Source organism: Trachurus japonicus, chromosome 5 (assembly GCF_045865225.1).
Source record: "Trachurus japonicus isolate A0001 chromosome 5, Traja_1.0".
NCBI classification, from domain to species: Eukaryota; Metazoa; Chordata; class Actinopteri; order Carangiformes; family Carangidae; genus Trachurus; species Trachurus japonicus.
In genome coordinates, this window is record NC_140911.1 from 13,630,333 (window position 1) to 13,658,328 (window position 27,996).

General features: G+C 43.5%; 1 protein-coding gene across 3 annotated transcripts in view; it reads right to left on the reverse strand.

Annotated features, from left to right (window-relative positions):
• Positions 1 to 642: 642 nt before the first annotated feature.
• The window catches only part of pdzrn3b (PDZ domain containing RING finger 3b), a 94,061-nt gene continuing 66,707 nt past the window's right edge, over positions 643 to 27,996 (reverse strand). For 2 of the 3 annotated variants that reach the window (XM_085776447.1, XM_085776446.1), the window contains 7 exons: positions 8,075 to 8,325; positions 6,053 to 6,140; positions 4,120 to 4,218; positions 3,876 to 3,938; positions 3,617 to 3,718; positions 3,344 to 3,460; positions 643 to 3,056 (listed from right to left, as the gene is read on the reverse strand). In XM_085776447.1, the coding sequence (XP_085632573.1) occupies positions 1,545 to 3,056; positions 3,344 to 3,460; positions 3,617 to 3,718; positions 3,876 to 3,938; positions 4,120 to 4,218; positions 6,053 to 6,140; positions 8,075 to 8,325 (2,232 nt within the window). In that variant the 3' untranslated portion in view covers positions 643 to 1,544. Of the gene's footprint in view, positions 3,057 to 3,343; positions 3,461 to 3,616; positions 3,719 to 3,875; positions 3,939 to 4,119; positions 4,219 to 6,052; positions 6,141 to 8,074; positions 8,326 to 22,147; positions 22,396 to 27,996 lie in introns of those variants that run through there. The other variant, XM_085776448.1, reaches the window with a different exon arrangement.

A 27,996-nucleotide genomic window follows, 5' to 3' on the forward strand; every position in this document is an offset into this window, starting at 1 on the left:
GTCCCGCTAACAGATGGTAGGAGTCTGGAGTCAGATAAATAAACCATTAGCCCAGCAAGGAGATACTGCCATGTGAGGCAGCCTCACGCCAGCATCAACAACTCTGCGACAACCACACAGTGCATCATGTCAGATCTTAGTCATAAACTGATGGGCCACTTTTCCTTGGGCGAGGAAAAAGCGATGATGGACGGATGCCACCACTGCAGTACCCATGTGAGGGAGAGGCTGTCCTGATGACAAGACAAACAAAAGATAAAGATCTTTGTTGTTGGCCTCAGCTGCGTCAGGGCTGGACAGCAGGGATCATGGCTGATTTGGATTGTGTTATGTAATGCCTGGCTGATATGCTGTTACCTCAGGATCTGACGTGAATCACAGACACATAAATAGACTTCTTTTTTGTCTCCAATCTGTTTCTACCATTACTGCAAATACTTAGTGACCCCATGTACTTTGAACACTATGTATTTGACTTATATAACTCCAGCAGAGCCTCATGAAAAAAAACAACTAAAAGACTAAACCAGCCTCAATGTTAAACACAGTTTGTGATGTGCAGTGTGAGTATATCTGGATTCTTCTTCCTATATGGCATTTTTGGGGTTCAACAACTCTTTAAAATGACAAATCCCACCAATGTTTCAAAGCTCATCATATATAAAACAATAATTTATTATTTCTCTCATTTTACAAGACATCAAATTGTGTGGCTAGGATTTTGTTAAGCTGTTATTCTGTTCAGTACATGTGAAACCCTAATAAAGCAAAAGCGACTACAATGTGTGCTTCAACAAACACAGACATTTCAATATCAACAATGTGAGAAACACCCTTCTCTAAACATACGTACATACACAATGAATATCACGCTATGATGTTGTATACATGACGTAACAGGTGGCACATTGCTGGTTGTATTAACTTTGGGAGATCAGCACCGAATAGAGAGAAAATCAACTAAAAAAGTGGATTTGTTACAAAAGTTTTATTTTTTTAATTTACAAAAGTCCTTTTGAAAAGGGTAATGTGTTCTACCTTGCAGGAAAATAGCAATGTTTCCATAAAAGCATTAAGTATGCATAACAGTAAAATACTGATAAGAGATATATAGTACGAACAAAATAATGGTAAGATAGTGTAAATGCTGGCTGTTTCTGTATGGCACACGGTCTTTACACACTTTCCAAAGCCTTCTAAAAAGTCAAATATTGTGTTTTTTGTTTCCAAAAGTTATTCAAAAGAGCAAGCACAAAGGTAGAAAAGGTTATTGACAGAATCTGAAAAAATGTTTCCAAAATCATCCACGTAGCTCATGTCAGAATCACATCCAAGTCCAACCATCATCTACAGGACCGTCCCTTCACCACAGAGGTGGGAAATGTCCGTCCAGAAAAGGCTTTCCTTATTTCCTATTTACAAAAATGTTGCCACATTGAACGAGGCAGGAATCTCTACCCCAACTGGTAGTGTTTCTATGTACAGTCCATTACACTCCAGTCTGTCCTCCTCCGGCTGGCCTGACACTGAACTCAAAGAAGGACTTAGACTGTAGTCACAGACAGGAGTGAGTTGTAAACCCTGGTGCCATCTGGGGACTTGGTACCATGGGTCAGCAGTTCCTGGATCGTCATCCAGTTGTCAAATATTTTCTTATTCCTCTTTTTCATCATCTTTTTGTGGCTGAGTTCGATGATGTTGGGCTCCTTTTTGTCCTCCGGCCCGCTCTGCTCCTTTAGACAGTCGGCTCGGCTCTGCTTCATGAATTCGCGGCGCTGTCTCTGCTCTTTGGCGCGGACGGCGTGCTGCTTCCTCTCCTCCTTGCTCCAGTAGCGGCCCATCTTCAGCTCGCTGATGGCGTCGTCGTCCGTGGTCATGCCGCTGCGCTCCTCGTGGATCCGGAGGGCCCGCTCCCTCAGCAGCTTGTCCCGGACGGGCCGCTTGGTGATGTAGCGCGTGCCGTCGCTGCGGATCTTCACCTTCCACTCCATCTTGGGCTCCAGGTCGCTGGGGGAGATGGGGTCCCGGCACATGCTGACCAGGCTCATCTGGCTCTGGGCGTACTCCACCGCTGATTTCTGCTGGATCAGCTGCATGTAGCTCTGGTAGTGCTGCGCGTGGGCGGGGATGTGAGCGTGCTTGTACGGAGAGTGCGGCTGGGAGAAGCTTCGCCCGGCCTTGCTGGACTCCCCCAGCTTCCTCTCCTTGCTCTCTCCGTCTGGATCCTTGGAGGAGGATCCTCTGCTCTGGCTGGGAACGGAAATCTCCTGGACGGGGGACAGCAGGGGCTTGAGCATCCTCCCGTTGGAGCCGGAAGAGCCGGCCGCCCCGGCTGGGCCCTGGTTCTCGGCTCCTCGGCGGAGCGAGTTGTCCGGAGACAGCTCCAGAGTCAGCGGGGTGCTGCGGCAGCTCTCTCCGGTGTTGTAGGCGCTGGAGCTGTCCTTGTCCGATTTCTCCGGCAGCTCCGTGATGTCCGAGAGCTCGTGGCGGCGAGCGTCGATGCTGGTGTTGTAGTTGCGGAAGCCGCTGTTGTGGAGCATCCAGGACTCGCGGCACTGCTCCCTCAGCTGCTGCATCTTGTGAGCGCGGACGATGTTGAGGCACTCCAGCTCGATGGTGCGCAGCTCCTCGTTGAGCAGCTCCAGCTCCTTGTCCACGCACTCCGAGTCTTGACCTCCCGCCCCGCCGCCCTGGCAGTACAGACCCTGGGCCCCGCCGCTCCTCATCTGGCACTTGAGCTCCAGGAGTTCTCTGAAGCGCTCGCACTCGTCGGCCGGGATGCCCAGGAAGTCGGCGTCGGTGTAGTCGGCGGAGATGAACGACTCGCCGCTGAAGGGCAGGTCGGCGCTGCCCAGGGTGTCCTGGCTGTAGGTCAGCTTCCTGCAGCTGCCCAGCGTGTTGGAGGCCGTGGTCTGGTCGTCGCCGAGGTTCTCCTGCTCCGAGCTCTCGTCGTTCCGCGTGCTCTCGTCCGTGCGCCCGACCCCGCTGTCCTTCTCGTGGTGGTTGGACAGCAGCGTGGCGGTGTCGGTGGTGCCTCCGTCCTCCTCGTGCTTCTTCTGTAAACACGGACAACAAATAGCTCAATGAACAGATCATTTTGGAGCAAAGCTACTGAATAACTCTTAATATAAGAGTTAATAGCAGAGTCAATCATAGAGGGGAACTACACTGCTATTAATAACTGTTAGATTTGTTGAATCGAATGAACAGCTGTTCGACTCAGCAGAGCTGGCTCACGCCAAAACAAATCTATAGATGAACATATGTGTTAGTAGAGATTGATTGTGCTAGTTCGCCTCTACATGCTGTGAACGTCTGTGTGTGTGTGTGTGTGTGTGTGTACCTGCTGCAGCATGCTGGCAGTGAACTGCATGGCCTGATGGTGCTGCTGCTCCAGCATATCCATGTGGAGGTCATCCAGGAAGTCGTTCCTGTCATCATCCATCCAGCCCTCGTCCAGCTGAGACGCAGTGGGGAAGACGAGACGCCTCATTAGACGCAAATACTCAACTGCAAAGTTTTACTATAAAATATGGACCTGCACCATCTCCCACTGACAGTCCTGCTCCAGCTTTCTCTTGAAGACAGCTTACACCCACAGTGACATCCTGATTACCTGGATCTCTGGTCTGGCCACCAGCAGGGAGATGTTCTGGTTCCCCTCACTGGTCAGCAGAGCCACGGCATCTTCTCGGTTCTGGATCTCAACACCATTGATCTTGACGGAGACAGAAAATCTACTTAAAAACCTGAACTTTTTAACATATTGTTTGTAAATTTTAATGTATACATAATTGGCTTTAAGTATTAAATGCAGAGGAGTAAAAAAAACAAGTGGGTAATTAAACAGAGTGCAGAGATGACAGAAATATTACCTGGATGATTTTGTCCCCCTCTCTAATTCTGCCGTCTTTTGCAGCAATGCTGTTCGGATCAATCTAGACAAAGAATAAAGTCACAAGACAATAAGATGAACATCCATCTGTGCGCCCACTCACATTACCTGCCTGTGTTTTACATTTTAGGGGATAATGCTTACATCCATGTGTTAAAGTGAATATCGTCAACGCTGACAGTTGCTATTTATTTCCTGTTGAAGTAGATTTGTGAATTACATACCTCACTAATGTAGATCCCAGCCTCATCCTCATCATCCGTCCTGTAACAGATGGTCAGGCCTAGTTTGTCTTGGATATTGGCTCGGTACAAATCCACCTCCTGGTAAGACAAATAGAGAAATTAATCTCACATACATGTGGATTTTTTGATTGAAATTGAGAGTATAATGTTTTTCTGGATGGACTGAAAATGGACAATGTAATGGGATCACAGAGCAACAGTGATCCATCAATCACTGTAATGAATCTTTCAGCTGGACTCGGGGAAGCCACTGGCTTTTTTTTTAAAGGCCCACAGACAGAATGAGAGATGATGCAGCCGACTGTGGACGGGCAGAGTCCCGTTTCTCACTTGTCAACACCTGTAATCTCACAGATACAGATAAAGATATGAGCAGCACTGTTCTTGGAGGGCAGAGGATGAGCTCTGAGAGGGTTAACGAAAACTGAGTTTCAGCTGAAGAGACGAGACTGTCTGAGAGGAATAAGTTGACATTTCGATTTCGCTAAATGAATTCATGAATTTTTTAGGAAAGAGTTTGATGAGAAGATTCACACTGGTCATGTGGGAAGCTTGTTCAAAACGTGGCACAAAAAGTCTAAAATTCACTAGTTACTGTACCACCGTACAACTAATTAAATTTGTACAAAACGACAAAAAAAAACTGACAAATTGTGTCTTTACAGGGGTCAAGTCCCTCTGAAGTCCTTCATAACCATTAACTAGGTTCAAACCAATGAAAATGACTAAGCTTGTAAAGACTTTACTCATTTGTAAATTTGTCACTGGGAAACATCTGGAGCGCTGGTGAACCAGATGCAATCAGGAAGTTAACAGAAGGCAACAAAGGCATCACACACTGTCACACAACAACTAAAAACCTGGCAGTTGCTGGCTGTAAATATTGATTTAACAACTTGGTGACTTTTGTGAGTTTGTGTGTTGATGCTCACATTTGCACCTCTCTAACTGTAACACCAGGGCTAAGTCTGAACTTGTGGGCCCTGGAGTGTCACATGGTTGCTTAGCAACCTTGTGGCGATACTACATAAGCCACAGCAAATCTATTTTTCAAAATGTCAAGCTACATCACTGAAAACTAGATGTTTCATAGAAGTGGACAGAAGCATACTGAGCTAGAGAAGATTTTTACTTGTTTAATTCACCACTAGTACTCAACTGTATCTTTTACTGTCATTTTAACTTTATTGTTGTGTGAATAAGAAACATTACAGTGTGCACTGAGTCAAGATGGGGTATTGAATTCAACTGGCCCAATGTGAACAGCTCAACTGGATCGTTTGTCAGCCATTCTTTTGTAAAACTGAGAGTTACTCTTCAAGGACACTTGGTTTATTCAGTGTTTGTCTTTTGTGCATCTGCCATTGTCCACCCTGGACTTCACCCCTCTCTTCACAGCCTCACAGTTCCTCCATGGATATTATTAATATGAAGCAGTAGGTGGTTGGGGTTTAAGTGGGGGAGGGGGTGTTGGAGATGGTGGAGGTCACTGGGGGAGCACAGCAGAGGCTTGATGATGGCCTCATCCAGTTATTGTTAGCGAGCATCATTGGATTCATCACTACAGACCTATTATCTGTGCCATCTAATTATCCACCGGGCCTCATCTCCACCACGCTGTAGCCAAGGAAGACTTATTAGACCTTGTCACTAATAAGTAACGATGTCACCGTTGTGCATCTGCTGGAACAAACCAACAACTCAATTCCTGTCTAGCCTACATCTCGGCGTCTGTATGGAGGGAGAGTGCCTCATCAATAACCATCATATATCAGGACTTGTGGTCGCTAGCAAGGCCACTGGAGTGGAGACACAGAGGCAACCTCGGGTCTGCTTATGGCCTAATAATGCAGCGCTGTCTGAGTGTAGATCTTCATCGGGAGAACAGTGGAGGGACGAGAATGATGTTTACCTCATATTCCAGCTCCTCACGTTCTATGTCCTGCTGAATGCCCTCCAGGAAATCATTGGGGTCAAAGTACGCATGTCCTGGAGGATGCCTGAGAAGAGAAAACGAGCGTAAGATAAATTGGAAACAAGTTGAAACGCTAGTTTAACATATATGCATGAAAATGGAACCAGAACGTAGTAACTCATTTGTCAATCTGGGTTTAATTTTGCCCCAGAGTTTGAAAAATAAATGAGAATTTAGAGAGGAAGTAATAAGAACTCAATGTAGAAATCACTCTTGAATCAGATATGTTGAAGCTACACCCGGAGGCTAATCACAAATTAACATGCCGCGTTATTAATTTGACTCAGAAATCAATTAAAGAAATCCAGATTATTCATTATGGGCCGACTGCTGCTGCCACACAGTGTAAAATGTAGCCAGGCTCTTCAACACACACACACACACACACACACACACATACACACACAATGGCTGCAATTTGGGAATATGCAAATACAAAAGCTCAGAATCATCATTTTAACGTGGCTGTGTGCCCTGGAGGAGCTGTCAGCTCCCAGAAGTGACAGGGACATTTTCCCTCCAAACTTCAGACACATCCTGTGAGATCACAGCAGCGACGTCTGGAGTAGAAGATAAGGCGTCACGCTCTTAATTAACTATTAGGGTGAAAGGTCTGATTGTGTCTGAGAGAAAAGTGACCTTTTCAACATAGCTGAGCTTTTTGACACCAAAGATTTCCTGTATCTTCTCAATTAAAGTGGAGTTTCCGGGAAAAAAAAGGCCCCAGATTCATCTTGGTGCTGTTATTACAACACTAATTGCACTAAATAGTGTTTTTAAATCTGTTTTACTTCCCTTAATTTTTTGGTGGTATGGTGAAAATGATTTTCTAATGAGCAGATTGAAGTCAGTGTCATAAAACTCTGCTGTGAGTACTACTGTACAGCCCATATTAAGATCCTGTGGGTGAAGATTTGGTTATTTTGAGCTCAGAATCATAAAATATATGGCGGTGTGTTTGTGGGCCGGCTTATTGCTTCTGAAGGGAGGTGTAGGTACACTGTGTATGGGTTATAATGCTCTGGGGCAGCATGTCACAGCTTTGTTTTCTGTGTTTTTCTCTTCTCTAGTTGAACGCAGCCATTGGCTTCATTCACTCCCATGTTGACATGAATCCAGCAGCCCAGGTGTGCCAGATTTAGGTCACTCATGGGCCAATAAAATTTTGGCTTCCAAGGAAATCATGAATTTTCATAAAGATGGATGGGAGCATTCGCCTCGTTACGAAACATGGGTTAGAAACTAAAGCCGCAGATATTTCATTTTTAAATGTTGGAGAATTGTTGTGCCGACCATGAAGTATAAACCTGTCTGCAGATTTAGACATAATGTGCACAGGTATTTCAGAAAATGTGGGATGGCAGTTTATTAAGTGCACCTATTAAAAACTAGTGGAGTTTAATCCAACAGTCTTGCTATAAAATCTTAACCCCATATGTTATAGTATTCAGTTATACATTACACATTTTTATTGCATTCTTCACATTCACACACATTTTACAGTCTCATAGCATACACATCACATTATTAAATGTTAACTTTATCATATTCTTGTTTTGGTCATTATCTACATGATGTCCTACATATCACATCTATTCAAAAGTTATTACAAATAAAAGAGAAGGGAAACAGAACCTTTCCAGATGAGTTTGTTTGATTCAACTACATTGTTGGTGATTTTGGTGGCTGCAGTTTGCGAAGGTGTTGAACTCAACTGTGTTTTACTGACAGTGGTGTTTTGTCATATTTTATCAAGCCATTTGTAATAACAGGGGTGGCTTAAACACTTCTTACAGGACTTTTATATAACAGTACATAATAAACTGATAACAGAGTATTAAGGAGCATGGCTTTTCATAGTATATGACCATGTTTCCTTGTTGTGTCTTAACTCTGAAGACAGATTATCATGTATTGAGCGATACACTGTGTGACTGAATCCGTGTCAGTGGTACTCACTCCTCTGTGAGCAGATACTCCTCCAGCTCCGTCATGGGGGGTGAAGAGGGGGGCAGCTTGGTGAGGGCCATGATGTGCTGAAGGGTGATGTCGGTCTGAGTGCTGATGTCTGAGAGTTGGGTGTCACTTGGGCTGACCAGTTTGGGGTGAGGGGTCCGGCGCAGGACCTGGACCATGATGGGCTCCTTGGCGGTACGGAAGGCCTCCACCGCCTGGTCGTGGGTGGCCTTGGACAGGTCCTTGCCATTGACCTGGAGGAAGGTTGACAAGGAGACAAGAGATGACTCAGCGATTTTTAGCTAAGTGGGGAGGGAAATAATTACGCTGATGCACAAGATGCAACTTTGTTTTTCACACTTGGCGTTGTGGTTTCTCAGAGTGAAGAGCAGATTCATTACATTAAACTGGTGTCATCGTTATCTCTGATGGTAAAAGGCCTCACATTAAAGCACCGCGCTCGCACAAACTCAGCAGCGATATTGTGTTGTGAAAAAATAACTCATTACCGCCTCGGCTTGTTTTACAGGGTCACAGTCAGACCAAGCAGAATAAGACCTTAATTAGGCGGCGTCTCTCTTTAATTAATCAAGGTCATTAGCCGAGGCTGCATGGGGGAGCCTTCATTTAGCTAACTAATTTCTCAGCAGACGACAAATTTGACCTCCCATCAGAGACAGTGGATTGGGTGCGGTGTGTTAACCTGAGAAGATTAATTTGAGCAAAAGGCCGCGGTGTGTCGCGGGGAAGAGGCTAATTAAGTTTGGTCGAGGCACTTAAAGCCTTTGTGGTGCTGATGAAAGATGAGCGCCGACGCTCTTGCACTCTACTGCAGAATGTGCCAATGGACTCCGAAGAGACTTTAAATTAAATAAAGAAGATTTAAGTCTGAATACAGATCTACGCCATCTAAAGATTAAATCTGAGATTTTTTTTTGTTGTTGTTGTTGCTTCGGACCAAATGCCATTATGTCACTGGAAGTTCACACAGAGAGCAACCACTGTGGGAACGCAAACAGGAGATGTTAGAAGACCAAACAAGCAGTAGCCTAATGGACTTTATTAACAGCTGCACGCACACATATTGCATCCTGGATCCTCCTGCGGCCCCTCGGCTTTATCGGGATTTACCCAGAGCTGCTGTTCTGCTTTCAATCACCACATCATACAGAATTTGTTGGTTTGTGATTTCTGGATGTGTTGAGATATCTGATAGGATCTCAGCCTGGGGCTCTCCTCTCCTCTCCTCTCATTTCACTGGCTCCCTCCTCCTCTATGCACATACACACACACACAAACACACATGCTCTCATGCCTTTTACAAATAAAACCACTTTCTAGCAGGATGAAGTGTTGCAGGTCATTAGGCGTGTCATTAATCTTTAGCTTCCCTTCTCACTCCCTGTGACATCTAACATACATGCGAGTCCATCATGTTTGAGGATTCATTTTCTGATAAACATGTGGCTGGTCCGGTGCACCTGCCTCCAGCTATGGCTGTCTCATTCCAATTCACGTCATAGTTTGCAGACTTAAATGTGGTGCTGCGCATGAGGAGTAGCAGCAATCTTAAAGCACCTCCAGGGGAATGAGCGCAGTGTATGCACAAAACCTGACTTTGACCCAGACAATTACTCTCTGAGAACACATCTCTATAAAGGTATATGTATAGAAACCAAAGGCGGTGTGTACGTATATATGGATGTGTGCATAGGGGAAGGACACGAAAGGTTAGAAAAGGAAGGAACTTAACATAGAAGTCAAAAGAGGCATTGCGCCTGTTAATAACCACAGCAGATTAATGCTAATCCTGGGCCTGCAGTATAATTGGATCATCTCAGTGGACTTAAACTTCTACTTCTTCTACATCCAAACTTGCCCCCAAAAAATTAATAGCTCATCTAGCTGCGGTTTGCTCTGAATAATTCGACTCTGAGGAAAGCGAGTTCCCACATCGCAGAATAATAATGCATGAAATCCTTAAAAAACAACCTTGAGATTTTAAGACCACTGTCCTCTCATGCAAAGAGGAGATGGAAAGCTGGCCTCGATTGTGAGCGGAAGCCCAACCAAAACAAATAATATCACTATCTAAAAAAGACATCTTAACTCTTATTTGTCCGGTATCAGCAGTAAGCTTTGGTTAAAAAAAAAAAAAAAATGTTGCAGGACCTCACATCCTCAACCATCTTTGTTTCCCACAGCGAGCCGTGATGTTGCACATCAGCTGAGGAAGACAAGCGCCTTTGTGCTCTCTTCTCTCTGCGTGCAGGCTCCAACAGTCAGACCTGGTTGCCAGGAATCCCGGGGCTAGTTGAAGGCAGTGAACCAGAGACAAAGCCTTTAGCCCCCGTCTTGTTGAGCCCATAGCATTCTGCCTCAGCGCTCTCAATGGGGGGAGTCTCCTCCCAGCTGTGGAGGGGGTCCCACGGCCCCCATTCACCACGCTCACCTCTGACACGGAGCAGCCCTTTGCAGCACACTGAGAAAAAACACACAACACTCCCCCGACACAATACACAATGCTGCGCCACCGCTGAGCTCTCCAACTCTGCCATGTTAACCCCGTGCCTCGACGCCGCTGCGGTTCAGCTGCTTTTGATGAACAGAAACTGAAGAAGTCTTGAATTCCTCCTTAACTGTAATCAACAACTACGTTTGCCTTTACAAACACAAAACACTCCAGCTGTTATTTGTGTTGACACGATGCAACAATGATCGACACACAGGACTGGTCCATGCCCCAAGAAAGAGTCTATGTAAAATCTGTTTAAATGAACAGAGGACAGAGACAACACACTTACAGGAATATTAATTAGATCTAAATCACACGTCCGCTGTGTGTGTGTGCGGTGAGGAATTTACACAGCTGTGGATTTGTGTTATTCAACGCCTATTTCCTTTAATTAAAATATCACATCTGACCTGAACAACAGTGGACTCAGGGACTTGTATCCCTGTGCACATTTCTATCAGTTCAGGATTTCAGTTGTTCCCTCAGTGCCTTGTGATAGTTGTCAGTCTTCAGGCCTCTGGGTAATAATTAGGGGCAGCAGGGGCGACCTGCGCTGTGAGCCCTGGAGCAGCATCAACCCTGGAACGCAAATCAGGCTGGACTGAGATGTCGAAAACGAAGTCTCTCTTTGTGCATTTGTGTGTGTGTGTGTGTGTGTGTGTGTGTAACCCTCTGCTAAACAGCTGGGTCACTCTATTTTGTTATTATCATTATGGTAGATGACATTTCATAGATTTCCTATTTCATTATTTCTTCAGGTAGTTTTATTGAAACTGAGGCTGTATTCATAAGAATGCCAATAACAACAAACTGAAAACCAGTAGCTAATGTGAAATTGTTTTTTTTCAATTGTGTTTCAATTTTAATAATCTTTATTATGGACTCGAAAAAGTGGTCCACTCTCATACACATACACACTTAACATGCAAGACAAAACCAAGTAGACAGACAACCAAACAATTAATATAAAATACAGTAATTTGTCATTGTTAGTTTAAAAGAAACGGTGCAAATTATTGTGCCAGTGCTTGCGAAGCCTGGATGTGAGCCGATATCCCATCATGGGGCAGGTTAAGGCCTTGATAACACAGTTATCAGATAGGTCCAAACGACACATGAAATTGAACATCAGCTTACGCAACAATGCCGGACAAGTTGGTACATTAGAAGATACAAATAACTGGCTGGCACTGTGCCACCTAGGAACATGTAGCAACAACCTCATGGCGTCATTATAAGCCACCTTTAGCCTCTGCATACTTTTCACTCTGTAGGAAGACCAGAGATGAGCTGTATACAGGGGGGTGACATAGGCCCTGAACAGAGCACATTTGACATCAACAGAACACACAGAAAATTTTCTTAACAGCATATTGGCCTGTGCATATATTTTACAGCACTGACGACGGATGTCACTGTCATCTCTGAGATCATCAGAAAAGACATGGCCAAGATATTTTAGTTCCTTCGTCATTTCTAAGGTACCATCAGAGAGATAAAAAGTAGGAAAGGACGATTTCCTGTCCTCCCTAGATCTCACTACCATGGCCTTACTTTTTTTAGCATTATAGTTAATGTCAAATTCTCTGCCATATTGTGTACATATTCTTAGCATTTGTTGTAATCCTGCAGTATATGGACAGAGTACAACAAGGTCATCAGCATACATGAGATGGTTGACAACTTGGTTTCCCACAATACAGCCTGTTTTACATTCATTCAATTGTTTTGACAAATCATCAATATAAACATTAAAAAGGAAAGGAGATAAAATGCCTCCTTGCCGGACCCCATTACTCACATGAAAAGGAGCAGAGACAGCATCATCCCACTTGACCTGAAATGATTGCTGAGCATACCAGTATATGAGAACTCTAACAATATATTTAGGAACATTTCTCTCAAGCAATTTAACAAACAGGCAGTGAATTGACTTAATATCCTGCAAAGCCTTTTTCTGTATGATAATGATTAGAGCTGTGGGTTGTTGGCTACCAACAACAATGGCTACCTTCTCTCCAGTATGCTACATTTTACAATGCCATTTTCAAGGAGATCATGTTTTCGCTCTGTATCAGAAACCATCTCCATTCAGATTTTAAAACCCGAAAACACTCACTTTCCTGACCATTCTCATATTCTGGCCAAAGGTGAGCCGGTGTAAACAGGAGGCAGATGGTCTACTCTGTAGTTGATTTGTCACAAAAAAGTACTACAACTACAAGAAAACAAGAAACAGCAAAGACAGTTGCAGTGTTGATATGCACAACAACTACTGGACAGTTACTGGTAGTCCAGGCTGCTAAGACCCAATCAGGGTGCAGCTGAGCGATGTCATCTTTTCCAAAAAAGTTTTTCTATGTCCTCACTACAACCCCAGAGTTTTCAAACTAAACAGGCCCAAGATCATTTTCTAAAGGTCTTTGTTTTAGGCATTCAAAAACTGTGGACAGCAAGGTGAGGGTAGGAACAAAAAGATGAATTTTAAAACCAAAATGTAGTGTGGATGCAGCCTCAACATATTCAGTTTACGATGGAGACTTACTACTTAAAATTCCCAGTACATTTTTTTTTTTTGGAAACAATGGACCCTTGATGTCAGACAGGGGTAAAGAAAAGCAGGTTACAGCAGACAACTGCTGATACTTCTGCTTGAGTTTGGCTGAGTTCAGCAACACACAAGGACAAAAATAATAGCAGTCGTTTGCCTTCCCTGTTGTAAATGTGAATCTGCTCGAAAAACTTCACTGACGGGGACAAAACTACCTTCAAAAAGGTCCCTGCACCTCTGTATCACTGTTAAACAACCCACAGCTCTAATCATTATCATACAGAAAAAGGCTTTGCAGGATATTAAGTCAATTCACTGCCTGTGTTGTATAACATTAGTCTCTGATACGGCCATTCAATCACCACATAATCCTTTAATAAAGAGGAGAAGAACATCATTAAAGAGCCAGTGTTTCAGTTCCTTGGGGAAACGCAGTGAGGTGAACAGAGTGGAAACTCTGCCAGGCAAAGGAAGGCGGAGGAAACCCTGGGAACCTCGCTCTATAGACCTGCATTTTAAAGAGCCTTGAGAGCCGGGCCGCTCGCCTCCTCAGTCTGCTCAGATTCACCTCAAGACAAATTCTTCAAAGTCTACATTTTGGAACAGAGAGGAGCGCTGACGTGATTGAGGGCACGAAGGCTTGACGGCTTATTTTTTCCTTTTTTTTTGGTGTGGGGAGGGGGGGAGCTATAAAGCATTTGAGTGGCAGTGTGAATGTGGGTCATTCTACTTAAAGAACACAGTTAATCCCCCTTTTATTTCATTTTGAACCATTTTTTCATAAGAAATAGATAAATTCAAGGATGGACTGATGACAGCATGTGCGGATGTACACGCTTTTTGAGATTTCGCAAACATTGTTCTTTCGACTGACTGGACAGAAATCTCTCCGTGGTGTGAGGCTCGAAAACACAGCAGTCTTTATTTACCACAGTGGTGCGAGCTTACTGAGGATTACAGAACAAACAGCTAAAAACTTAATACTGGCTGAAAGAGACACCACTGTTTACTTCCACCTAATCTGATTTAAGAAGGGGACATTCTGTTATCCAGAGCTGATCAATTAAGAACCCAAATCACTTCCAGTCCGTTTTCTGCCGCCTCTCTGTCGTCTCATGGGTCTACGAGGCACCTGTGAAGTGTGTATGTGTGAGTGAATGTGTCTCTGGGAGCTGATGAACTTTACTTGACTTCGAAAACCGTTTCTTTTACTTTCTAAGCCCTTCAACAATCATCCGTTTTATTCAGCGTTTAAAATGATCTCTCAAAGGGATGAGAAGGGATTTATTAGTGAAACTCTTGAGCCCATCAGCAGTAACCTGTCATCATTCAGAAAATAACACAAACTCAAATTCAATATTAATTTGCAGGAACCTTAAACTGAAAGCAGACAATACTTTTTTTTTTAGTTTTTTTGTCTTTTACCAGTTTTGGTTTTAAACATTAAAGGACCAGTGCAGCCTGAAACCACAGAGAGGACCACTGCACAGCAGATCAGTAACAGGCAATATCTTACATAAAACTCAAAACCAGATTGAACAGGAATCACAATAAGCTAAAATCTTGTTGCCCCACTTTGTTCTGAAACACATAAACAAGTGAACAAATATCACTTGCTGAAATAAACAGACAGAAAACTATCTGCCTTAACAGCATCAAAGCCGCACTTAACATTGTTGTCATGCTCTCTCAGGCTGACGACTCGTTTCATCTCAGGGCTGCCTGATGGAGGCTGTACAAGGCTGTCTGACCAGAGCGCAGCCAGGCTACATAACCTCTGAGAGGCATAGAGTGAAATTAATGGTGGAGCTCATGGGAGAATATCGGCAAATGAGCCGAGATCCAGGGTCATGTCATCCACTCCCAGCGAGCCGCCACCTCCCCCATCCCCCCCGCTGTGCGCAGCCTCAGCAGCTCTGCCCTCACCTATTCTATTCCCTCTGAGTTATAGAGACAGTACATTCAGCTCTGTGCCGGGGACAAGTCTGTTTGTTCAAGTTCGCAGAGTCAAGTTTGCTCCGGCGCCAATCAAACAGAGCTGCACACAGATGTACTCCGCTGGAGGATGGGGAGGCTAGACATCGATCACGCACACACACAAAGTACAATGAAGCCACCGAGAGTCTCCTGGAAGTCCCACATGTTCCTCAGGTTAAGTCTATATCGTATTCCTGTCTGTGAGTAGAACACATCTCTGGCACACTCGTTTTTACAGCCTGATAATGAGACATAATCATCCTCAATCATTCAAATGCATCCCATAAGTTGAAGCTATTGAACAACTCATCATAGTCCACATGGGACACACATGTTTTATTCATAACTAACACACGCACACACATACACACACACACACTAAGCACTTATATGGTATGAGAGCATTTATTTTGTAATTACAATCAGGAAACTCTTATTTGTGCATCAATGATCAGATTAATGCGCTGCTGCTCTTGCATAAGAAAACTAACGGAACTAGGAGCTCCATCCTACTGACAGACAAACCTCCGATTTAATATGAAATATCTGACGAGGACTATTCGAGGATACGTCACCCTGATCTCCTGATGCGTCTGCACAAAGTTGAAATCGTTCCATTCATGGCTTCTGGCAAAAAGATCAGAGCCTCATCTGTGCAGCACACCATAAAACAACATCTGTGACTTCTTCAGCGCGGGTTAGGATTGTGCTGACTTTTCGATTTTTAGCCAGTGAGCGTGCAATGCAATATTCTCTGTGTCACTAACCAACACCATGTTGTAGTGTTTTGCTTGTTAAAGGGGGGTGTGAGAGGGCAGGTCCTGTCAATCACGGTTGAATAAAACTCAATTTACGAGACGTGATGAATCTGAGTGACATCCCTGAGTATAGTGACACTGAGCCATCTATATACTGAGCGACTCCTGTCATGGTGTATCACTTTATACTCTGAACTGGATTAAATGTGACTCCCTGGATGTTTCCTATAAAAAATAAAACTTTTTTGGCTAATTCACTTTATTAAATACCTAGAAAAAGTGAAGATTGCTTTATCACTGATTTTAAAGGTGACAATACTGTATTGAAGGTACTCTGGTGACCACTCCCAGAGAGGTTAAATACCTGGGTCTTACTCCACTGTCTTTGTCTAGCTAGTGTGGACTAGTGAGACTTGTTGCATACGAACTGATGAAGCCCCTTGGATAAGAGGTGAAACCTCTTCCCAGACAAATACAAGTCCAGTTGCCTACGATTCAATTTGCCCAGAAAAGTACTGTATTGATACCGTATTGATGATGTATTTGAGAAACACAGTGATGTTGATTAATCTAAGATGTATGGATAAAATAAGATAATCCTTTATTTATCCCACAGTGGGGAAATGTACAATGACAACTGTAACTAAATGAAAATTATGTCGGCCAGACAGATTTACCACAAGAATAGGTTGAGATGACACAGACATACCACATTTGGGTTGAATGAATGAAGTGAAACAAACTATTTCTCAGTATCTGTTGCCATATTTCCAACCACTAATATGTTGTTCATTTCTTTGTTTGTTTGATGGTCTTTCCCAGTCTGGTCAGGCTGTACAGTCAGATCTTCTCACGTCTCTGTCATGTCTGTGATTCCTCTCTGTCATCTGCTTTTTCGCTGACAGTAAGTACATGGGCTCCTGTGACTGCTCCCCTGTGGCAACCAGCCACCTGCTCCAGAGTTTAACAGATGTGCAGGGCACCAGGGCCGGTCTTAGCTGTTATTAAAAACACACAGTGTCAGGCTCCAGTGGCCACGCTCGGAGCTGGTGATCCCTGCTTTGTCTCTGTATGCGGTCTGTGTCAAGCCTCATTACAGGGGCTGAGACAGATCGGGAAGCTCTATCACTGAGTGCCCGATTTCCCCCTTTTTATTCTTGGTAACTGCTTTGATTATGGGGGTCTACTCTCCAACAGTGGAATGGGAGGGGGCAGAGGATGGAGGGGATGAGAAGCTGTCTTGTACAGACATTTACATCTCATTTTTCTGTCTGTCTGGTCCAGAAGATGTCACACTGAGACCATCTGGTGCAATGACAACATGGCTTCTAGAGCCGAGTGTGACATCTCTGTAGCCTTCAATCAGAAACAGGGCTAATTAGGCAGGGGCATTCGGAAAGCTTCAGATAGGAAACGTTCCAGTGGGCCTATTTGTAAACTTCTTAAGCTCAGCAGATCAATCGTTTTTTTTTGGGCTTTAGATGTTGTCCCTCTGCAGGAGGAAAAATTGAGAGAGACAGATACACAGAGAAAGACCTAAGAAAAGCAAAAGACTTAGCAAACAAACAATAGCCCCATCAGTTCGGCGTGGATCACAGCCTCAGTGGCCAGCTTGTGCTGAGGCTCTAATTAAGCTCTGGGTCCTGTAAGAGCCGCAGCACGGCGCCACAGCCATTACAGAGTGCTTCTAGAGAGATTAAGAGCCCTGGGACTGTCAAACAGAGTTTCCAAGGCCTCTACCTTAAAGTCCCTGACAAAAGCAGTTGAGCTCACATCTCCACATGGCGCTTACCTTTAGCTTTGAAGAAAAGACCAAGGGGTCCGCCGCTGTCAGAAGGGTCAAGTTTAAAAGGGAGCACTGAGGCCGGTGCAGCTCAGGCCTTTAATGATTATAGTGAAAAGGGAAAACACTTATCTAGGACGCTGTGTTGGCTTCATTTAATAGCCCTTAACAGTGTTTGATCTCCTGTACGGCTCTATTGACACTCAGCGCTGCAAACAAAAAAATCTGCTAAAGTGCAGTTCCTTTTGAGAAAATAATGTATGCAGACACCACGGCTCTATCTAAACAGAGTCAAATTACCAAGCCAGTGGAGTGTTTCAAATTCTGCCAGGACTGGAAAATTCCTCTATGTAAAAAAAAAAAGAAAGGAAAAAAGATGTGCAGTCTGTTGACTTTTATAAAACAGTGCAAAGCCATATTTTTCATGCTTCCAACATGGGAGTTAGAGCTAAGGTGTTTAATGAACTGGAAAGATTTCAAGTGTTCATGGATTATTAAGCCCTCGGAGGGATGACGGGGGAGAGCGGGAGCGGGCGCTGAGCCAGGCTCTGTGATCAGGAGGATCTGCCTGTATTATCAGTAAGGAGGAATAAGACCTCCCAGAATCTGCCAACCCAACCTGCCAGTGGGACTAGAGACGGAAATTAGCCTATAGGCTACAATCTCAAACATATTTACATGAAAATGTTCATTAATATGTACTATATGTCCCATTTTAATCTCTCTTAAATCCACCCTAGAGGTACAAGCTAAGGATGTGCTCACACAGCTGAATGGCCACACAAGAACATGTAGCACAGAAAATGTTCTGTATACTCACTCAGTGGATTGAACAGGTGCACTGTGAGTGGGAGGGTTGTGGCAAAGACCAGGCCCTTCATGATCACATCAGCAAGGAGAAATACAATGTTTAATGGTTAATGAGCTCATCACAGCCTCATTCAGAAACAGACTTTTTCAAGACATCCCAGTCTCAAGTCTTCATGAGCAAATTCAACAAGATTTTTTTCAGCTGACCATAACCATTAAAGCTGAGATCTGATTGGTTCACTCCATTTTATATTGCACATAAAATATAAAAACAGTATGGTTAGGGCTAAACTAGGAAAGATGATGAATACTTTGCACAAAATATGATTATTGCAGATGCTAATCTAATGTAATTTAACAGGGTCAGTTACAGCACAAGTTGTTATCAAGCAACCTATACGCCATATTACTTAGGGTTTTGCATAGCTCCTGCCCAGGGATCCACCAATCCAATCCTCCAATCATTGTTTTTCTCTATAACAATAACAATAACTCAACTCAGGCTAATGCCAGATTTAAAATACGTGTATCACACTGTGTGGAACTCATTGCAGTGCCAGGAACTGTTTCAACCATGACTAAATGAATGGCATCATCAAGGAAACTGTAGCCTATTTGATGTGAACCTGTCTTGATGATATATAATGCTGAATAAGGGAATCAGGGCTGATACCTCTGCCTTGGATCAATACATCCGTGATGATTTCTTATACTACCAAGCCTTACAGTAACCTGCAGGAGCTATGGTGAACCCAGATGTGGCCATTCATGAAAAATGAGTGTGAACCCAGCCATCATTAACCAGTGCAAGTAGTAGTTAGATGCTATGGGTGCACATCCTAGTGGGGATATCTAATCATTAAACATACAAAGTGTGTCAGAGGGCTGGACTCCTCTGTAATGTGTAATGTGGGTCTACGGTGTCTCAGATTGATCATTGTGGTATAATTGACCAAAGACCATGAAAAAAACTCAGTTTCTGCCTATTTTTAGATGAATGTAGTTGTATTATTACTGTTTTTCATGGCTAAAAGGAAATAATTACACGTTGTGATCAAGATTTTGCCTGAGAACTAAAATGATCAATTCACTGAACGTGCAAGCATTAAATCAAGCAGGTTTACCAATAATGGAAATAATCATTAGTTCGTTTTTTTGGTTTTGAGATGTTCCACCTTCAAAAACCAACTATGATATGATAAGAAAACATGTCCCAGTTAAAGCTTGGGTGGCATGACAAGATTTCTTTGGAAGCCAGACCATCTATTTGCTGCAGCAGAAATAATCTGTGCTGCCTTGCCTGCTGTCAAATGTGGCAGCTGACTGGCTTGTTTGAGGGCAGCAAAATGACAAGTGACTCGTGATGGTAAAAACCCACACACCCTCTGTGTCTGCGGTGGCAGACAGAGTAACCGACTGCTGTAAGATAAACAGAAGTAAAGTGAGAAGGGTCTGCCCATCCCGGAGGACTGACAAGGGAAGAGACCACAGAGAAGCCGGAACAAAAGAAGCGACAGCTCCACTTCCAAACACTGTGTGTTTTTTTTTTGCTGTTAGTCGACGGTTGGGTGGGGTGGAGGTGGGGGGTAGAGGAGTGGAGAGAGCTTTGTGACCCCACTGTTAGCACCCATAATCCATTTATTATGCCACTGCATAACACCCATCTTTACTTTGAGACAAGCCAAAACCTTTTAGTCCTGATCAAAGCCAAAGTATTTGCAGGCACGATGTCAGACACCCCCTGTTATCTTCCTGTGATAGGAGGGAGATGTTTTTTTTTTTCTTTTTTTATAGGGGGTCTGGGGGGTAATGAGTGAGATCCACAGAGAGCTTGATCATTACGTTCATTTAAACCAGCCACCAGCAGCCACCCGGCACCCTGTGCAGCAAATGGAGATGTAATTTGGTGCGATAGGAGGGTAACTCTTGGCTGGAGTCCACTATGGATGAAAAGATGGAGTAAATACAACAACAACAAAAAGAGGAGTCGGTCTTGAGCATATTACAGAGAGCCGTCCTCAAAGACGTGCAGCACAGTCTCTCTGAGCTGTACGCTGTCAGATGGGTCAGTGTTGTTTTCACTCATTAGAACAGACTGCAGCTCGAATCCAAACACTGATGAATAAACCAGCACTCCGAGTGTGTTGTCTCAATTAAGGTTGACAACGCAGCAAAGTCTGGGAAGAACAGAAGATAGCAGCGTTCTGTAGGTTTTGTTCTGATGCACCACATTTCACTCACAGAGCAAATGATCTACTAACTCTTCCCCCACTCCACTATAAGCTGATCCTGACTTCAATGTGAAAACTCTTTCTTTTCTTTTTTTTTACAATCGATAACAACTGATGATTTTTTTTTTTTTTCTTTTTAGAGACGAAGGAATCGGGTTCACAACGAGTTCATTTTCAGGGCAGACAGGTGGAAGATGCTTCGCTGCCTTGACAATAATGAACAACTTGCGTGAAAATGTGATCATTTTCAACAGAAATCCATCAAAAACAAAACCTCAGAGTTCAGTCTTCAAATACATGCAATATGCAAATTCAAAGATGACTAACCAAGAATGTATTTTGAGTATCCAAGTCCTCTTATGAATATCTTTCATTATTGACTTATCTGTTAGTTTTGCAATTAGAACCATGTGGAAAAACCCGTATCACAAGGTGTTTTTTTCCCTTTTTCCTGCCCAATGTTCAATATGACACCACAAACTTCAAAATGAGTAATGGAAAGATGTGGATTTCGGAAAAAAAACACAAAAAAAAAACTGTGGCACAAAATACATCCACATGAAGAGAAAGAAAACACAGCTCTAGTCACATAACCTCTCTCAAAGAAAGCAGCTTCAATTTTGTGCAAAACCGCAACAGAAAGCTGACAACTGTCTTCCAAACTCCAAGTCGATGTAGTGAAGACTACCAAGATACCAAAACCAAAAAATATTCAATTCACAATGATGTAAAAACCAAAAAAAAAAAAAGAAAATGTAAAAAAAATATACTATATCACATGTGAGTTGGTGAATTTTGTCATTCATTGTGATAAAAGTTGATTAATGTTTAGTCAGCCAAATGAATCAATCAATTGTCTCAGCACTAATCGAGTATTGTTTTACAGAACCTTAGAAAACAGTGAAAAGATGAATGACAAAACCAGCTGTGGTCACTCATGTGACACCCTACATGTGTGTTAATGGTGCATCTATAACACGTCTGCTCTGTTTTCTTTGTGGGGGAAAAAATGTGCCAAACAGGCAGCAGAGTGTTAAATATAAACTTAAGTGAAAGTCAAACAGGGGTTAAAGCTCGGAAAAGCTCAGAGTCAGCATTCAGTTGACAATGAGGAGGTGGGCAGCGATCGGCGCACACTAACAGACGCATTGAGAGAGCTGTCACCTCTTCATCACCCCCTCCTTTAAGCACAGCGCGCCACCTCTCGCTGACCCCTGCGACCGGAGTTCAGGCTGCTCAGCTGCAAGGAAGCTCCAGCCGCTAACAACTCCACTTTATTTTCCTACTCTTACTCCCACTCAGCCGGTGACCCCCACTCACCTCGCCAGAGACACGAGACACGGCTACGTTTCCAACAAATCCCAAAACAAAAACACAGCACAGTAAAGCAACATAAACAACACAAAGTAAAGTAAAGCTCAGAAAGTCTTCCTGAGGCTTGGTCACAGTACCTGGCAGACTTCATAGAGTAGTTTGTATTGCTCCTGAGGCTTCTGCAGGGTACAGAGGCTGCATCCCATGTTGGAGGAGATCACACCATCCAGACTCTGCCTCCAGCCACTCAGGCAAGAAGAAGAGAGGACGCAAATATTGTCTTCTTCTCCTCTCTAAACTGTCTGCTCCACGTCTTCTCTTCCAAAGCCACGCTACCACTTTGGCTGACAGGATTGACTTCCCCCCAGCTTGTGGCTGTATCTCTCTGCTCAGCGTCCTCTCTCTCTCTCTCTCTCTCTCTTTCTCTTTCTCTCACACACACTCGGTAGTCGCCCCCCCCCAAACACACACACACACGCACACTCCTCGCCTCACATGCTCCCTCCCTCTACGTCGCTCTCCAGCCTTCTGCTGAGCTTACGGAGGCCAGTGCTGGAGCTCAGCTATATATACACCCCCCCTCATGTTTATTAAGCAGCCTCTTGTTGATTATTCATGAGGGAGGGGAGGGGTGGGGAGGTGGGGGGGCTCACTCATGAATGGGGTAGCCTGGCATCACGCAGGATAAAGTCTTCTTAATTAATAAGCATCATTACATCCATTGTGCAGCAATAAGCCGAGTGATGGAAAGGCTTTTCACTTCATGACAATATGTTTCTCTCAAGGGACCCTGGGAGCTTGTTTGTTAACACTTCCAGACTTTTTATTTGAAATCCGGCCTCCATATGGATGAGCGCTACGCAAAAGGCATTTATCTATGACAGCGGGTTAAGCACGAAATGTTTGTGACTTATGCGTCCGGAGCTATGCACTGCAGCTTTGCGCGGCAGCATACCCTTTCCATGCCCCAGTTAAATTAGCACTTTGTGACCTCTGGTTTACTAATCCAGCACAACGAGACAATGTGCATTCTTTTCCTCGTGTATTTCTCTCCAGATACACAAACCCAAAGCCAGCAAAAACAAATAAAACACATGAATATTTATGCTGGCCCTCCCCAGTGCAGCCAGACAAACTTTGCCCAGCGGAGCATCTTGTGCATAGCGACATACAGCACAGTTCTCTGGGTCCTTCATGGTGTCTGCTGCCCTGCGTTCAGACACACTGAGTATGGCTCCATAAGCCTGACCTGGCATCTGTCTTGGTGTTTACTCTGGTGCCACGCAGCCAACCAGAGATAAAAACACCAGGGGTGAAAACGCTGCCGCTGGTTACAATCTGTTGACTTGTAGAGGTCAGAGTTAGAGAATGTTTTATTTTCAAAGGCAGACAACGTGCTGAAGCCGTAATGTCACTGCAGTGCAGGATTGTTTTATTTTCATTTTGATTGTTACGTTTAGTCCATACTGCTAAACTTCATACCTGGATAAGATTTTTCCAACAGACTGACTGAGGGGTGGGGGTTTGGTCCTGGGGGAGAACCATGACTGCTGGTGATAGTGGTATTTATTTCCTCCCACCAGATGTGTCCACTGATCCCTATCTATCAGCACTTCCACAGCTCCAGCACCAGTGCAAGACAGCAGCATTATTTCCAAGGCTCAAAAGGTTTCCAGTCAAATGTCACGCAAATTTTATGTTAATTCTTTCAAATGCCATTGAAAGCAAAAATGTAAATTCTCGACAAAGGTCAAAACTATTAGAAAAACCAACCAAGTCGACCAGATTTCAAACTGTACAGGTTAATGGTCCTGCATCAACATAGGCTTTACATTTATATTCATATCGCTGTTGCATTATTTTTTTTAATGCACTGCGACAGGTTTTGTGGCATGATTTATGTTTTTCCAAAAAAAAAAAAAAAAAACTCCTGCCTTAAGGCAAACTTCTATACCATCCTGTGTTTTTTTTTTGACAGAACACCTGGATGGGAATTCAACTAATCAGGTTTCACTATGATAGTTTTTTTTTGTCCAGCTGCTATTAATTAAAGCCTGTCTTCAAATGAACTCTCGTCTTTTTTTCCCACAACCATAACATAACTGCACTACTGGACAATCTTTAAAAAAAAGGGGGGATATCTTAAAATAAGATCTTTGAAGCGGAAGAAGTGATGGTGACAAAACTCTGCCTGAGGCCAACTGCAAAATATCTGTGCAAATTTAACAATCATTCATAAATACTGCAGGCTTTGCTTGTCTGGGCTTCAGGCTCAAACTTTCATCCAGTGTAGCATGGAAACTAATTCTACGCTCACATTAGTCGAGCTATTGTGCCTGGGGCTGGGATCAGTGGAGAGTTTTAGCCGGCGCTCTTGCCCAGCTAATCTTTCTTTCACACTGAGATTATCCCATTCACTAAGTCAAAACGGAGACAGTGCTCTGATACGTACAACTGCACTAAAGGTTATGGCAGTTGTAGCTGAAAGAAAAAGAAAAAAAAAGTGTGTTTTAATGAATAATCAGCCGTAATGAAACACAGAGCAGAGAAGTCAGACTGGAGGACCTGTTCAGCCACAAACAGCAGGTGAAGAACTGTCTGTCATTGTGATCACAGATTTAATTTGGTCGCTGCTGATTAAATTTCTTGCTCTCGCTTGCGACAAGACCTCTCTCCTCTGTCTCTGTGGTGTGGGCTGATCCGGGTTCAGCAGAGAGAAACGCACGCTTCAGCTTTTGTTCATTACTGGTCTAGACGGAGGTTCCTATCTCAGTGGGAGCGAGACCAAACGATAATAATGTCATGCGGTTTGTTATAATAAACATCAACATTTGGCTTTTTTTTTAATAGAGACAAGAGGGCTAGAGGTTACCGCATCCACTCCCAATTAGCAATGTGGTGCTTGGGCTCTGTGCATTTGATGTATGCTTGGTTGGATCATTCATATTCATGGGGACTGCCTGGTGTTGTTCCTGCCTGTGTCCCACTGGGCCCAGTTTAAGAGTCATGGCTTTAACAAGAGCCACAGCGGGATCAGGTGGTGACCGCTGTGGCGTGCTGTTCCTGTGCGGTTTATAACTCCATAACATGGCATCTTTACTCCGTCTGAGCTTTTTATGCAGTTTGTACAACTTCAAGATTGGACAATTTCATTTGGAAGCCTACTACTTGAGGTTGTGAGTATTTACTGCCTTTCATTATCCTTAATTGTTTACCCAGAAAACGTCTGAAAATTAGTGAAACATTCCCAGTGCACATGGTAATGACTTTAAGTGGCTTTTTTTCTCTGTTTGACCGTCTAAAACCCCAAAATATCCAGTATACACTGTTGGAAAACAGAGAAAAGCATGCTTAGCATCCTCAAACTTAAGGAGTTGCAGAGAGGATCGGTTTGGCATCACTGGTATGGCTTAAAATGACAAAAGTTAAACTTTGAAATTTTGGGAAATATGCTAACCTGCTTTCTTGACAAGAGTAAACTAATGAGATTGATAACACTATTATGTCTACACAGCAAATGAGGCTGGAGCCAGCAGCCACTTAGCTTAGCACTAAGACTATAAACAGGGGAAAACAGCTTGCTCCACTCGATCAAAGATAACAAAGTATATCTACTGCATATTATGCCTTATTTGTTTAGTCCCCAGAAAGACCCAAGCATAAACAGGAGAATTTGCAGTTTTATAGGAGTTATGTGCTGGGCTTGGCTGGGACCAGTTGCCCGGCAACCAGCGGAGTTAGTGGTCCCACCTGAAAAACAGTCAGGGTTAAAATCCCTCGTCAAATGCAGAATTGTTATTTGGGCTTTTTTTTATGGATTATTATTCAACTCTATGCGAGGAAGTACACATAAGCGAATTCCCTGACTGTCAAATTAGGCCTCTAATGGATTATCTGAAGAATTACAGTATGTGAATAATTGCATTCATGACCCTCATTGTCTTCAGTCCATACAATGGCATGACTGCAGACCCATTAAAATTAACATTACCTGACCTCCACATTTCAGCCTGCCACGTGGCGAAATGCCAAGCTATTCAGATCTCAGTGATCAGAGTGGGGGACAGGAGGTCTTAACAGGGTGTGGAGGCAAAGTCTGCAGAAGGTGACGACATGGCAACATGCGAAGAAACAGGACACCGATGGCTGAGAGATAAGACACGGAAAAAGTATGATGTCCAGGTCCTTTCACGCGTCTCTAATGCGCTGTCCAGACGACAGGATGAGGTGAGACTGGAGGGAGGAGGGGTGGAAGATGAAAACCGATAGAGTGATGGGGAAAACTAAACTATACTATAAAATTGGTTACATATTGGAGAATGTGCTGGTGTGGCTTATGGAGTATCATTGTTTTGTGCAGCAGCAGAGGCGAGTCATTTCACCTAATATTACCTCCATAAAAAAAGAGGACTTCCTATCGTCCTCATCTGTTCATAATACTGGATGACATAAACAGATGATACCTTTTCTAACAATACTGGCTTTACATGTCAGACATTTTTTATGATGCACACTTTATGAAACTGTAACTGAATTGATAATTCATGTTTTCACAGGCCAGTCTGTGATAAGTCAATAACTTATCACAGACTGAGTCATGGGTGTCGACAGCAAAGGTTTATAAATATAAAAATTATGGTTTATTGGTGAATTGTGCAGTGATATTGTAAACATTTATTATCAAAATGCAGTGGCTGTGTCCCCGAGGTTAAATAAATGTGCTAAAAAATGTAAAAAAACAACGTAATAAAACATTGTGTATAGAGATTTGTGGATGCTTTGAAAACCCCACCTACGACTGAGACCTTTGCTGGCAAATCACAGTGTGTCTTTGTGCATTTTGTGCATTGCATTCCCTCTGTGCAATAAAGAAAAGAATTATACTTAGTTTTCTTTATCACAACTTGGCAACACAAAAGTTGTTTCAATGAATGGTGTGTAACTGATTTAAGAATAATTAGTAAATGTTGTATTTGACATTAGTTAGAATAGAATAGAAGTTTATTTATATAGCACCTTTCACAGACGACAGTCACAAAGTGCTTTACAAAGCAGAGTGCAATAGTTGACCCATCAGTTACAACCTTCACACAGGGTGCCACATTAGACAGTATTATCAAGCAAAGTTTGTTCGAGAGCAAACTGCCAAAAAGTAGATACTAATACACTCGAAAAAAAAAACAAAAAAAAAAAACTTAAGCATGAGTTTTCTTCTGCAGCAGTCAACAGGTCTGGCTCACCATAGACAGGGATTAGAAAACCTCCACTGAGCTGATTTTGGCCATAGACTCCCCCTCTATTTGGCTCCTATCAGCCCTCTAATCTGTCGAGGATATGAAGGAGGAGGGAGCTACAATGCCACCGTGTTAATGGAGATGCCAGATGAGTGAACTGGAGCGGTGAGAGGGAGTGAGAACTCACACAAGGGATGTTAAAGACAGACACATGTGACAGGGTGTGTGTGTGTATGTGTGTATGTGGGGGGGGACGGGGGGACGTGCTGAACACACAGAGGACGGAACGGGACAGAAGCAGAAACTAAACGTGCGGAGGAGTTAAGAGTCTCCAGCTCCTCTCAACTGCACCGCTGGGACCCGAGCTCACAAGGATTAATGTGTATGTGCGTGCGCGTCCGTGTGTGTGTATATCCACCTCTGAAACACTAGGCTGTGCATAATTTATCAGACAGCTGTCAGCTTTGTACTCCTATTTACTCTGCGAGCTAGATCCCGGGCCAACAGAGACCCCAGCCAGCAGCAATGACAGCCCCCCCCTCACCCCCGAAACTGTTTAATTGGAGACTCAAACAACTAATAACGCCATCACTATCACTTCAGTTTAATTAGACAATGCTTAATAGGACTGATGTTCGAAGATGCTACAGTAAGATAATGCCCAAATGTACATGGCTGGATATTTCTGGGGTACAGCTTTTGTTTTCTTTGTTAACAGAAGATGTAAATGTGAAAGGATGCTTGCCTCCCCC